A 14,910-nucleotide genomic window follows, 5' to 3' on the forward strand; every position below is an offset into this window, starting at 1 on the left:
AGCGCACCTTGTAACAAGCAGGTTTAATTTCCTGAAGATCAATCTCAGTCATACTTTTTATTAACAAAATGCTTTGCCAAATCTCAGTTAATCAGCTCCTGCAAGTAACACACTACTACCCCTAAATAACATTACTAGGTTTGCAAGCTCCATGTACCAACTGCTTTTTAAAGTAGCCATAACTGCTTCTCTGATGGAAAAGGACATTTAAATCCATCATTGTGCAGTTATGAAGACAAAAGCTTGATAACGAAAAATGAAATAATTAAGAGTTCTGGCACATAATTTTCAGTTAGTCATTTATTTGTCTCAAATAGCTTATAATACAAATGATATTATGCATATGGAAATACTTAGTGTAATTTATTGTTCTCTCATTGTTTTGTTTTATATGATTGATTGATTTCTAGCATGTTTGAGTAATATATTCCTTGTTAGAATATCTAATTAAGTTTCTTGGGGTAGCATATAAAGAGAACAATAAAAGTGCAGCACAATATAAAAAAATGTAGCCGAGATCATAGTTGGATGCGGTTATGTAGGCCACCAAATTCAACTCCCTGCTCAGTATAGGAATCAATAATAAATGAGCATAGTTTAAACTGACACCATACACATGTGGCTTAAAACTTTTAGCATCCCCCAATGTCAGAAGTCTTTCAGAGTGACTAGTTTTGGGTGTTGGTCTGAGGAGTCATTTAAAAATCTGGGAAAATAATAAACTTTTACCCTGCCGTTGAAAAGATTATAAACTATAGTAGGTATGCATTTCTATGATAGGAGCCATTCTGCAAATGTGCCATTAATGAAAATGTAACTCTTTCTATGCACATGGCAAATGTTTCTCTAAAGAAGTGTGCAGAAAGTGATTTAACAGATTTAACAGAATAACAGAGTTGGAAGGGACCTTGGTGGTCTTCGAGTCTAACTCCCTGTCCATTTTGGACAATGCAATTTTTTAAAAACCTTCAGTGTTGGAGCACCCACAATTTCTGGAGGCAAGTTTTCCCACTGATTAATTGTTCTGATTTTTCAGAGCAATGTGAAGATCCAAATACGTATGTATAGGAGCCTTTGAGCCATGTTAAACTAGTAACAGTGTGAGATTTTCCCAGGAATGGAGTAGAGTTGTCGATAACATTTAGCCATTTAATTTCATTTAGCAGCTTTGGTGCTCTATTACATGGGTGTCAAACTCGATTACGTCACGTGACATCACATAACCTATTGTGATTTTTTTGCCTTTGCGGAGCCAGGGTGGGCGTGGCCTGTGTGTGATGCATCCAGCCCGCTGGCTGCCAGTTCGACACCCCTGCTCTATTACAGTTTTCTGGTGATTACTATATATAATTTTTCTGCCTTATGCTTAAACTGTTTCAATAGGTGGCAGTATCTCACCAATGGCAGTATCAGTTACATTCTTAAAAGTTACTTTATCAGCCTTGGCAGTTAAGTAGGGCTTTAGATATGAAATTTCTGTGCAATTTCAATTGCAGAGAAGTTGAACCATGCCAGGAGAAGGCATTGACAGAATGATTGGATTCGGGCAATCATTAGGAATTGAACTTAAGGGAGCCTTTGCCTTTTATATATGAACTGGGTGGAAGTGGTTTATCTACATTCTGGCAAAAAAGTTTTGGAACAGCTGTTTATTACTCACCCTGAGATGTTACTCACCCTGTCACTTTGTGAGCAGTAAGCCAAATAGAGGCTGATTAGAGCACACGTGTCTAACAGATTATTTTCCTGCTCATTCATGCTGTTAAAAAAGAATCATTTTCATCCAATTTTTCATTTAGACAAGTATGCCTTTCCGGTTTCTAATCCTGATAAGCGTATTTCCAAGACCGTATGTTTAGGAAGTTCTGAATTAAAAATTTTGAATGAAGGGTAGCCAAAGATCATATCTGTGAGGTTTGGCTTATGAAAGGATACTACAGTATGTGACTAATGTACCATTTGGAGCCATTTCGATGAAAGTGCAGAAGGCACTTTTAGCTAATTATGATTTCTTAGGTCACCTTTAAATCTCAGAGTAAAATGTGCTGCAAATCACCAGTCTGTTACAGGGAGCTGCATGGTCTGTGCACCACTTTAATGGTCCTTTTTTTTTTCTTGCCTATATGGGCTGTCAGAGGCCACTGCTTGCCTTTTATATCTTCAGTATTAACCTTAACCTTCTTATAGCACAGAACAAAAAAGCCCAACAAAGATTAGTAGGAAATAGCCGCCAGTCCTTTTATCAAAAGACAAGCAGTTACAAAGGGCTGTTCAGGGAGGATCAGGTTATGGCAGTGGAAAAGGATTTTCTGAAGAGCTAAGCTCTCCATGAATTTACTTCTTAAAGGCTTTCTTACTCTTGTCGGCTGTTAAATCCTGACATCCTTTTCAATAACTCTGTCAACTGTGCAAAAGAGATATGGGGAGTCTAGAACTATAAACCCAGGCTATATTATAGTTTTATCATTATGCCTGTCATGAGTTCTTTTCAACTAGATCCAGCTTGATGGCTCAAATCACAAAACAGCCAATAACCGCACAGGTTCCTAAACAACACCCACAAGACAAGACTCATGTACTCACACTGTTACTTACTACTCATTCTTTGCCATTCTTCCCCACTGCTACGTTACTCTAGCTACTGCTACTCCAACTACTTTAAATTCAACTGCTTTGACTTTAAACCCTTACCATAGTGTCTTCTACCACCATTATTGCTTTGTTTCCCTTTGCCTATACTGGTTTTAACCAATGGGACCATCTCAGTCTGCCTAAACACATTAGTATTGTGGTCCACTGGTGGCCTGCAGAGCTGGCAGCAGAATCGGCCAGTGAGGAGGTTGAGGAGGAACATGGGTCAGTTCTGGAGTCTGGGGAAGGCTCGGACGAGGGCTCTGCATCAGAGGCACATAGGGGGCCCCAGGGCCATCTGATGCTGCCTACAGAACCTCCAGAGTCAGACATCAGCGAGGCAGAGGAACAGGGGGAGCATGTTCCCAGTGTGTGCATGCGCAGAGCTGCCAGAAGTTAAGACAAAAGGGACAACTCGAGAATAAGACTTGGAGATTTTTGGCCCCTCTCATAAGACATAAAGGAGGAGAAAAGGCATGTGAGCTTTTGCAGGAAGCAACTTTGTTCATGCTGGTTGGTTTAAATTCTGAAGCTCCACTTTGACTCTGTGCTCCATGTGGCCTTGCAAAGCTAATTGCCAATTAGATCTTTGGCAGCGTTTCAAGAGAGATAAAGGTGGGTGCTTATCAACCTTATCCCGAAAGACTTTGGCAGACTTTTGTCAGAGTCTTTATAAACTAGTTGTGACTCATTACAGGCTGAATGAACATAATTCACAGCCGGTGAAATAAAAAGAGAGTTTTTGAGACTAAGTGTGTGCTTTTTACTGTCTCAGGAAGCCTAGATCAGAACAATTAACTTACTTTTTCCATTAAATGAGGACATACAGTACTAACACCTGTCTGTTCAGTATAGCTGATACACTTCAGAAATCTCCAGTACATGTGACTTGATGTACTCTCATCAGTCCTGTTTTAATGGGGTTTCCAGACTTTTATTAAATTACTGTGTTATAAAATGTAGCGCAACCATTTGATCGAAAATTAAACCACTTGTTGCCTTAACCAACAAATATTAAGAAACTATGATTAAACAAGACTCTATGAAGAGGTGCTCATGAAGAGAGATCTATATTACAGATACAGAAGAGATGTAGGAATAGTCTTGAGTTACATTATATTTAAAGTTGCTTCATTCACAGAGCACTTTAGAGCTCTGGAAATTTCCTTTTATTGACTTGGTTCCCAGCCCAAGATTGATTACGGCTTTTCAGGGCTTTAGACAGTTATATTTTTTCTTATTTATGGGATTGATTTATCACAGTTGGGTTGAACGTTAGGCTGTGCACTGTATCCAAATCGGCAACTGCTACTAAATTAGCAAAACAAAGTATAGAAAGTATGATAATACATCTAGAAGTGTATAAAATTATGTGCCTGAGCAATGAGAGATATACTTTTTCAAATGTGTCAGCTTGTTCTTTAATGAACAAGCTAATTACTAATTAGAAAGTTTTTTAAAAATAGGATTAGATAAATTAATGGAAGATAACAGGTTGTTTGTCATTAACCGCTATATATTGAATTCAGACTATGAAAACTAGTTAGAGGGGGACATGTTATATTCATCTTTTGCTGGTGAATTTCCCAGGAGGCATCTGGCTGGAATACATCCCTGGATCGGATCTATTTTTGGTCCAATTCAACAAGTCTATTGTTAAGCATGCAAGTATGTGATATCCCATGCTCAGTTAGAGGTCCTAGAAACAGCTGTTCTATATGCCATGGAGAATATGTAACTTGGCTTTAGATGGGAACAGATTCGGAAAAAGTGATTGAGAAACTAACATGGACAAAAGGTAGTATCTTCAGTCACTTAAAAGCTGTGCTCTGGGTCAAAATTATTAAGTGTCTCAATCTCAATCTTACATGGAAAAAGACGTGAATACAACATTACCAGCATATGTATGTATGTATGTATGTATGTATGTATGTATGTATGTATGTATATCTCAGACTGCCACACAAAGCAAACTGACACATACCATGAACACATGGCTAGACCGCAACCTCGGAGACAAAGCAAAGCCTGGGATGTTACACCGCAGCCATCTGTGCAGGACATTACATCACAGAACTCACAAGGTTACAACACAAAGGCTCAGGATGTTACAACGCAGCCAACCCCCCAGGAGGTTGCAGCACAGGACTCAGGATATCACTACAATAGAGCTCAGGATGTCATCACACAGCCCATTACCCATGTCGTTACAACAAAAAAGAACAATAGGCACAAAGCCACTCAGGTTGTTACGAAACAGCCGACTAATCTGCAAACATCAACTCCATCAACTAATCAAGATTTTACAACATAGCCAACCAATCCCCTTACAGCAACAAAGCCAGCACTCCACACACACACACACACACCAATATTTATAGAAAGACAGCAGCTCTGATCACGCTTTGCTCGCACAAGCATGAAGCCAAAGGCACCAGCTGAAGATGGTGAGTGGGACCTCGTCAAAACGTCGCCAAGATACTCTGAATCTTACATGGGAAAAGACCCGAATACGCCAAGACCTGCATATATATATATATATATATATATATATATATATATATATATATATATATATATATATATATATATATATATATATATATATATATATATATATATATATATATATATATATATATGTGTGTGTGTGTGTGTGTCTGTGTGTGTGTATCAGAAAATGTGAAGGGTCTGTTTATTTTAATTTAGATAACAGAGAGTAGGAGAACATTGACAAATTCATTAATTAAAAGCTACTGGAATAAAACTGCATATTTTTACCTGCTCTCATAATTTTTTAAGTAATAATTTCATATGATGCTACTGTACTTATCATTGGATCTACTTAGATTTCTAATGTACATTTATCGGAAGCTATTTTTTTTTTGCTGAACAAGTAAGAGTTGAATTCCTTATCAGAAAAGCAAATGTTTTTTTTTTAAATGTATTATTTTCATTTTCAGGGTAAAAAACTCCCATATAGTCTTGGTGCAGATGCTGAAGAAGGAGAGGTTTCTGATGAAGACAGCGCTGATGAAATTGAAGATGACTGCAAGTTAAATTTTTCTTATGTAAGTCCATATAATAGATCTGGTACAAGGGTGTCAAACTCACGTCGTCACGGCGGCATCACATGATGTATCAAAACTTTTTTCTACTTTGCTAAACGGGGCATCAGTGTGGCCAGCCTGTGATGCATCTGGCCTGCGGGCTGGGAGTTTGACAGCCATAATCTAGTATATTTTCGGATGGAGGCTTAAATCTAGATTTTCCAACACTGCCTTAATAGTGATGTAATGCTCCTATTCTCCCTTAACGTATAGCATATAAAGTAGGTGTGGCCAGAACCAAAGTTCACTTTAACTTAATGAAGTGACTTTGAAGTTAGTGACTTCCTGGCTAAGCCTTAGTAGGTGTGTGTGTGGTAGGTTTTTTTTTTTTTTTTTTGCAATAAGGTGACCTATAATTGCTTTTCTGGAATGCTTTCAACTTCCCAGTCTATTCTACAGCTATAGGATTTCCTGTTGGTCTTTTATCCAAGTGGTTAGATCTGCTTGCACCAGATACCCTGATTAAAGTTATCTTTGCATTTCACAAACCCCAAGCAGACTTGTGAAGTAACCTATTTTTTGGAAAAATAGGAAGCCAAACATTAAAAAAAACACCTCTGTCTAACAAAACCAAGAAATCCTGCTGTTTTTACAGAACAATTCCAAGATTTCAATCATAGATGTACGTGTTGTTTCTGCCTTTTTAAATTAACAGCTATGTGGCTACATCTCCCCTGTGGCCTTTGTTTTTTCTGCTATGAGAATCAGACGTGACCCCATCAGACCTTCTGATCCTAGATAAAAGTCGCCAGGTGCTACCATCATTTGAAACTTGGTTTTAATTTACTGCAATTTTAATATAATTAACTTCAAAATTACAGGAATTAAATGCCATTAATATTATTACTTCATCATGAAAAATATGATACAGCAGCATGTTTGGGAGATGCTCCAGAAATATGTGAAACACTTATCCAAGAATCAGCGTATTTATTATTATTATTAATAAAAATAATTGCATGTATAAGTGGCAAAAGAAAGCAAAGACAGTACCATGGGTGCAACCCCAAAACATCTGGAGTATCACTTGAACAGCCTCGGTCTTTGCAAAATCATCACCAGTCAATTGCAAAAGGCAGCTTTACTTGGAACTGTTTACATCCTGTGATAATATCTTTAACCCCATAAACCACAACATCTGCTTTTCTAAGATCCTTGAGAAGGATTTGATAGGTGGGTGAAATTGCCAAATTGAATCTGAACATCTCACTGACTGTGTGACCAACCACAATAATTCATGAAATACCTGTCATAAATATTATCAGAGTGCTGAATAATAAGCATAAGTATAAATTATACCACTGGGTAACTTATTTTTTTAAGCAACCTGTGCTGTCTTCCCCATCAAAATTTAAATTGTAAACCTCTTGAGGAAAAGGCATATCTTTGATAGAGCTATGTAAAATGTGGATATTTGATTTGATTTGATAAAATAGCGAAGTGCCCTTTGGTCAATGAAATCTAGATTAAATGAAGATGGATGCAGGCATGGACATATAAATGTATATTTTATTATCTACATTTGCATCTCTATCTCTGACCTCATCCTACCCCAATTTCCTAGTCCACAGTAAAATGAATCAATTTCTTGGATTTCTAATGTATACCTCAAGATAAAATTCTACTGAATACTATACAAGTCTAATTGCTCACATTGCTGTGTGCATTTATTTTCTATGTCTTTTCCATAACATTTTGGTTGAGCTGTGTGTTTCCAAACCTTAAGTGGTTCGCAGATGTCATGTGTAGGTAAAGAGAAGCCTTAGTGTAGACAGGAGCTCTGCTTCTGAGAAAGCCCAAAGGGAAATGTTCTTTTATGAATGCCATTGTGTTAAGGAGATGGTAGGAAGATAAGAAGGCTGCAGACTGCTGGGGAGCCATTTGTACAGAGAAAGTCAAAAGAATTCATATTCTTCCCTTGGCCACCTTATAATAGAAGAAGTACAAGACTACCATCCTCTACCCTAAGAATTTCTCCAAAATTCCCTTTTCTTTGAAGAATGTCAAATTCTCTTTGATCAACTGGAGTGATAATTTATTGGGGAAACTTTAGTTTTTAGTTGGTACTCATAAAAAGCCACTTGTGATAGATAGATTGCAGCATATTTAGATTATACCCAAAGGAAATAAAGGAAATGGTCAAGTAGTTTTTCTTTCTTTTATATCAGCAGCTGCTATCTCAGATATCCTGTATATGGACCAAAAATTTAAATTATTTTCTTGCTCTAAGTTACTTCAAAAGAAAGGCAATAGAATGTATAAGAAATAATTGTTTAAATACGTTTCCCAACTCTATTTGCCTTTTGTTTTTTTTTACAAAAATCCGATTAACAATTTGTATTGCTGCGTATTGATCTCTTTCAGAGCAATGGCACAACAGAACATCAGATAGAGTCTTTTATAAGAAAAAAACTTGAATCCTTACTCAAAGAGTCTCAAATCAGAGACAAAGAAGACACAGATAGCTTCACTGTGAGGGCCCTTTTAAAAGCAACACATGAGGGCTTAAATGTGAACTTTAAACCGGTAAGACATTTTTCTTACTCTTCTGGGAATATCTATTGCTGCTATTCTGAAATATAGTTATAACTGATTGCAGAAGTCACATAAAAATGGCTGTTCTTTCATTCAGCGTGTATTTATATGTATCCTGCCTTTTTATTTTTATAAATCACTCAACGTAGCAAACATATTCAAATCACCTTCCTCCTCCTATTTTCTCCAGAACAACAATCCTGTGAGATGAGTTGGGACTGTAACTGGCCCAAGGTCACCAACTGGCTTTCATGCTTAAGGCAGGATTACAATTCACAATCACCTACTTTCTAGTTTGGTGCCTTAGCCATTAGAACAAACTGCATACAAGAAATATGACTTTAAAAAGGAGAAGTGATCATTATTTCCACAAATAAAGAACTTTTGCTGCTAAAGAAAAACAAAATCAAAAGAGTTGGACTTCATTTCTTTTAACTGGACTGTTTGAGCAGAAGGTTGGACTTTGTTGTTGTTAGTTGTGAAACCAGGTCTGACCCATCGCAACCTCATGAACAATGTTCCTTCAGGCCTTCCTGTTCTTTGCCATCCTCTGGAGTCCATTTAAGCTCACGTCTACTGCTTTGGTGACTCCATTCAGCCACCTCATTCTCTGTCGTCCCTTTCTTCTTTTGCCCTCAATCTTTCCCACTATTAGGCTCTTCTCTAGTGAGTCCTTCCTTCTCATTAGGTGGCCAAAGTATTTAAGTTTCATCTACAGGATCTGGCCTTCTAAAGAGCAGTCAGGGTTGATCTCCTCTAGGAACTAACTGGTTTGATAGCCTTGCAGTCCAAGGGACTTGCAGGAGTTTTCTCCAGCACCAGAGTTCAAAGGCCTCAATTCTTTGGCACGTAGCGTTCATTATGGTTCAAACTTCACAGCCATGCATTTCAACTGAGGAACAATAGCCTTGACTATATACACTTTTGTTGGCAGGGTGTTGTGTTCTCAGGTTGGACTAGATGACTTAAATCTATTATTCTATTTTTTATTTCCCAGAAACTGGAAGTTGCTTTAAAAAAAACACTTATTATTTTGAATACCAAAATGGTGAGCTTGTGTATTGTGCAAATGGCTATTTCATCTTTTTTGAAATCTTGAAAGCTTTATTTTGTTAGGTTATCTTAGCCATACCCATAGAAATGAAAATATGCAATATACATTAGTCAAAACTGTTTCATATTCATTTCATCAGCATCTTCTCAAAAGTTATGGAGCCCCACAACTTTAAGAGGCAGGCTGTTCCGTAGTTTATGAGCTTTTAGGATTTTCCTTATTTCAACTTTGGATCGGTCACACTAAAGCTTCACCTACTGGTTCAAATGCTCTGGAGAATTCATCCACACCCCCTTTCTTGGTCTTTCAGTCAGTCAAAGTATTGTTGTTCTTTCAGTCAGTCAAAGTATTGTTGTTTCAGTGTGGATATATCCTTCAGTCACATGAATATGTGCTTTTCTCCTTTATACTCTTATTTTTATATGCTCGGTGCCACCTTGGAGTTTCCAAGTAGTGTGTGAAGAATGTAGGTGACTTGATGTATTATTAAAGATATTCCCACATTATATATGCACCCTAAACTGGAAATGAATATCTGCAATTAATGGTTAGCCTATAAATTTTGACTAAGACTAGAAAATGGGCAGGGAAAAATCGTTCCTTGTTCTGCACCAAAAAGTGAATGGATGTTGTATATGTCAGGCCACATGTTGTATAATGGAAACAACTTGCACTGTGAATAGCTGAGGGAATGTATCTCAGTGTCTTTTTCAGCTCTGTATGAATGCATGTTCTGACAGAAACACTGGATCCTGTCACATATCATCAAGCTGTTGACTCTAGGGAGTTTCTTTTGTGTGAATCTCAGATGGGCTAGAACTATGACTCTGGTTCTGTTTTCTTGTCTTTCCTATTTATTTCAGAATGTCAAACGATAGGATTGGTCCTCCTGGGTAATATTTGGTTTGACTTCATTTAAGTGTCTGAGTACAAAACATGTTTTGGGAGCATTAGATTTCTGTAGGTATTTTATTTACTGAATGTATCTACAATTTACAAATATATAGAAAATTAAATAATATTTAGAATCTCTATTTCTGTGCATAATAATATAGTATATACTTGTTTATGCAATAAAATGAAGATTTGCTAGTACTAGTTATGACTACTATTGCTGTGCTCAATGTGGTTTGTTACACTATTTCTTTGCCTTGTGACTGAAAAGTTTAAGAATGCACAGTGTTCAGACAATTGAAATCCTAGAGTAATCTAATATCTGCTAACAACTATTTTAAAATGATAAAATCTCATTTGGAATAAATAATATAATTCATAATATCTGGCTCTTGATGCTTTCTCCTTCCTCCTATAACTCTACTGTAAGCCTTGTTTTAAGGGATATGTGATTTGATCTACAATACCCAGCTAATAACTTTTGAGAAGATGCGGATGAAATGAATATGAAACAGTTTTGACTATTGTATATTACATATTTTCATTTCTATGGGCATGGCTAAGATAACCCAACAAAATAAAGCAGCCAAGCATTGGTTTCTTAATGAGCTTATTAAGAAGGTATTATTAAGAGTCACACAGCTGGAATTCAAGCTTGTGCCATCAATGAGACAATCAGAGATCAAAAACTCATCAAGGCAGAACAACAATATCTTAAAGGAAAAATAACTAAAATTATTATTCATACAAGTAGATTAATGGGAACAACAGTTCTTTCCATTAATTCTATTCTATTCTAATCTTTGGGGATAGGAAAAATATTTAGAAGGTTTGGTAAAGTGGAATTCAAATGAGATGTGATGATTATGAGACAAAGATGAAGACTCAGTAGATCTTAAAATTATTCTTGTGAGCAAGCGAGAATTTGTTGCAGTTGGTATTTGTTGTTTCTTTGTTACTCTTTATGTTCTGTTAGTATAAGGCAGAGATGAGATTAAGTTGGAAAATTAGCTTTAGGGCAAGAAATACAAGGAAGGAAATCGGTTCTATTCTGAAATAGATTTTGGTATAGTTCTAATATGCAAGGGTGTTCTTTCTCTACATTGCCTATAGTGTCCAAAACAGTGGTGGGTTCTGAATCCCGGTGCAACCAGTACAGTGCGTCTCCCACATGCACGCGCACAGTGCACGCATGTATCCTTACCTCCGCGATGCCTCTGCAATGCTCCAACTGCTCGGTGGAGCATTGCGCAGGCGCCGTATGCTCCATGCATGTGCGTGGAAGCACCGAAGAGTTCAAATGCAGGTAAGGAGCTCGGGCGGGTAGGCAGGCCCTCCGGAGCACTGTACGGAACGGTACCTGGTGCTCCTGGCAGGCACTGGTATGCTCGTACAGGGGCATACCGCCTGCAACCTCCCCCCACACCCCTACATGGAAGGCACTTGAAAGCACTATAATAGATGAGTTTTTTTCTTTCTACCAGCCAGCCTCTTGGAGTAGAAACTGGGCTTACAAATATTTTACTAGTTGGTGAAATTGATGCAGAAGCAAACATGGTAACCAATTAAATTAGAAAATGGTTTTGATGAATTCATTGTTTTTCACAGCATTCAGGTTTGAAGGACAAAAAATCCCACAGTAAACTCATGGGCACCTTTGGCAAACATAAGGTAAGCAGTGGTCTGATTATGAATCTTTTTCCCCTGACCTCCACGTCTGTACTAGCCAATTAAATCAGCATTTCTCAACCTTGTGAACTTGAAGATAGGTGGACTTCATACATGCCAGGTGAGGAATTTTGAGTTGAAATCGACACATCTTAAATTTGACAAGGTTAAGAAATACTGATCGACCTAAAGAAAAGCTTCCAATAATATATTTGTTTATGATTGGAGAGTTAAGATTAAATATCCACTGACAGGATCCAAATCTGTCTGGTAATTCAAAATGTGAACTTGGAGAAACTGATAGATTTGTAACTATTTTGTGATGTGATAATTAGATAAAACTTTAGTTCATACGTTTTCAAAAAACAGAACATTTTCTTTAATAATCTTAGAGAAATGAGAGAGTTTTCATGACACATTGAGGGTTAAATATTTAGATTTTATTACCTTATAAAAATAAAGGTTTTCAATGATTTTGTACTGGAAATTGTGAGTATTTCAAAGTCTCCACTTCATATTTTTTAAATGTTGGTTTGAATGATTTTTCACAAAGTGGTAAAAGAATAATCTAGCCAGAAGGTGTTTCTTATTTAAAAAAAATATATCTGTAACTGTCCTCCAGATTGATTTTCAGCAGATGCCCTTTCAAAAAGTAGCACAGGTAAAATGTTACATTTTTTCAGACTTTTGCTAGTGGTAGTCATTCTTATGTCACTACTTTCTTAATCAATATAGCTCCAATCTTCAAAATATTGAAGCTTGAGAACAGACAAATTTATACAGGCTGCTGACAGGGAATACAAAGTGTTTAGACCCATAATGGCGAACCTATGTTAGGGCACGCGAGGTGTCGCCCTGTCAGCTCTAGCACGCATGCACACTTGGCCAGCTGACTTTGGCCTTCTTTTAAGGAATTTTTCACCCTCTGGAGGTTTCCCTGGGGCATCCAGAGAGTGAAAAACAACCCAACGCACAAAAGTTCCGGGAACGGAACTTTGTCTGTAGGACCATTTTTTGCGCTCTGGAGGCTTCAGGGAAGCCTCTGAAGCCTGGATAGGGCAAAAAACAGGACTATCGCGTGCTAAAAGCGGGTGGGAGGGCGGGGGTCATGTGCATAGCATTATGGTTGTGGACACACACACACACAACCCCCCTGCACTCCCCCAGCTTTTGGCACGTGATGGGGAAAATATTAGCCATCACTGGTTTAGACAGAGGAAAGAGGAGGGAAAACATACAGTTAGTTAAACACCTGGACTGCAAAGTGGGTTTCTTTGCTTTGTTTTGTGTAGATTTGTCTACCTCTTTCTTTCTCTAAGTGGCTTGCAGCACACAAATCACCAAGTTGCTGATCATAGTACATCAGCAAACTTTCACAAAAATTTAAAATCATAAAAAGTTGCCTAGGATTTACCGTGTAGTAATGGTCCATGATTATATTAAGATAAACGTTATCAACTCATTTTGTATAATTGAGGACATTGTTAAGACTTTAACTTCTCCAACAGAAGGCAGCTAAATCAAAATCCAAATCTCACTGCGGATCTGATGATGAAGACTCTCAACAAAATGTGTCTGGAAAAGAATCTGGACAATTATACAGGTTAGTATACAATCATCACATCCATCGTTGTTTTTTTAATACTAAATAGAGCTCATTCATTAAAGTGCAGTTCTCCAGCAATACATGTAAGCTATACATAACTGTTCCCCTCGCACATATGTGCTAGTCATTCCTGACTCTAAGAGACAGTGCTCATCTCCATTTCAAAACCAAAGAGCCAGCGCTGTCCGAAGACATCTCCATGGTCATTTGGCCAGCATGACTAAATACTGAAGGCACATGGAATGCTGTTACCTTCCCACCAAAGGTGGTTCCTATTTTTCTACTTGCATTTTTACATGCTTTCGAACTGCTAGGTTGGCAGTAACGGGAGCTCACTCCGTTATGCGGCATTAGGGATTCGAACCACCAAACTGGCGACCTTTCTGATTGACAAGTTCAGGATCTTAACCACAGAGCCACCTAGTCCCTTCTCAATACATGTAGCGTTTGCCTTTTAAGAAATGAACAAATACAGCAATACACTGCAGGGCAGAATATGGATCCATTCAGCTGTAAATGAAATAGAAGCCAATAAAGCTTCATGTCTTAACTCATTATGTAACACTTTAGCTATGATTGTTTCAAGTGTATGTTTGCGTTGAAGAAGCTTCCTATTTATCTCACCTATGTCAAGCTTCAAAACCAAGAAATATATACTGAGGTTCTTCTAAGCAGTTTCCTTTATTGCGCCTCATCTATAAACAAAGTCTCGCCAAACCATAGCAGACACCACTTGCACATTAAACATACTGTATACTCTGTGAACTCCTGGGGATGAGCAATCTTAACTTTTCATCCCAGGCAAACTACCTAAACTTTATTATTTTTTGGCTCTTCTGAAATGCACTCCCTCCCTTCTGGGAATCTGGACCATGTTCCATCACATTTTCCCAAAGTATGATAACTGATAGGTTTCCAGCATTCTTTAATTTTATTGTATACAGCTAAATAGAAGGCATGTACATGTAAAGGTTTAGGGTTGAAATGTAGCGTTAAAAAATAAATTAGAGTCCCTGAAAAAGGTTCCATCTTTCAACATGTCTCTTTTTTCTCCTTCCCTTTTTCCTCCTCTTCTTGTTCTGTTTCCCTCTTTGCATTTTTGATCATCAAATAATAATTATTAGTTGTTTAACGAAAGAATGATATGCTTGCCACACTAATTTCAGGACACAATGGAAAGATAATTCATGATAGAGAGATCAATTTATAATTCCATTTACCTTTTGAAAAACCCATTCTTTCCCCAGCCGGTTGGCTCGGCGGAGGAAAACGATGAAGCTGTGCCGTGACCTTTCTGATCTAGTGGTGTACACAAACTCTGTGGCAGCTCAAGACATAATTGATGATGGTAAGGTTGTGTGTAATTTATATTAAGGAACACATTAGTATTATGTGCGCAATAGCATAGCACT

General features: G+C 37.5%; 1 protein-coding gene across 4 annotated transcripts in view; it reads left to right on the forward strand.

The window, feature by feature from the left end:
* PLCH1 (phospholipase C eta 1) overlaps positions 1–14,910 on the forward strand; it is a 124,028-nt gene that overhangs the window by 81,797 nt on the left and 27,321 nt on the right. For all 4 annotated transcript variants that reach the window (XM_087725334.1, XM_087725335.1, XM_087725337.1 and 1 more), the window contains 5 exons: positions 5,595–5,702; positions 8,106–8,267; positions 11,833–11,895; positions 13,401–13,495; positions 14,746–14,846. In XM_087725334.1, coding sequence (XP_087581460.1) covers positions 5,595–5,702; positions 8,106–8,267; positions 11,833–11,895; positions 13,401–13,495; positions 14,746–14,846 — 529 coding nt within the window. The remainder of the gene's footprint in view (positions 1–5,594; positions 5,703–8,105; positions 8,268–11,832; positions 11,896–13,400; positions 13,496–14,745; positions 14,847–14,910) is intronic.

This window comes from Thamnophis sirtalis, unplaced genomic scaffold, assembly GCF_051295495.1.
Source record: "Thamnophis sirtalis isolate CommonGarterSnake01/CBP01778 unplaced genomic scaffold, rThaSir2_p1.2 scaffold_11, whole genome shotgun sequence".
NCBI lineage: Eukaryota > Metazoa > Chordata > Lepidosauria > Squamata > Natricidae > Thamnophis > Thamnophis sirtalis.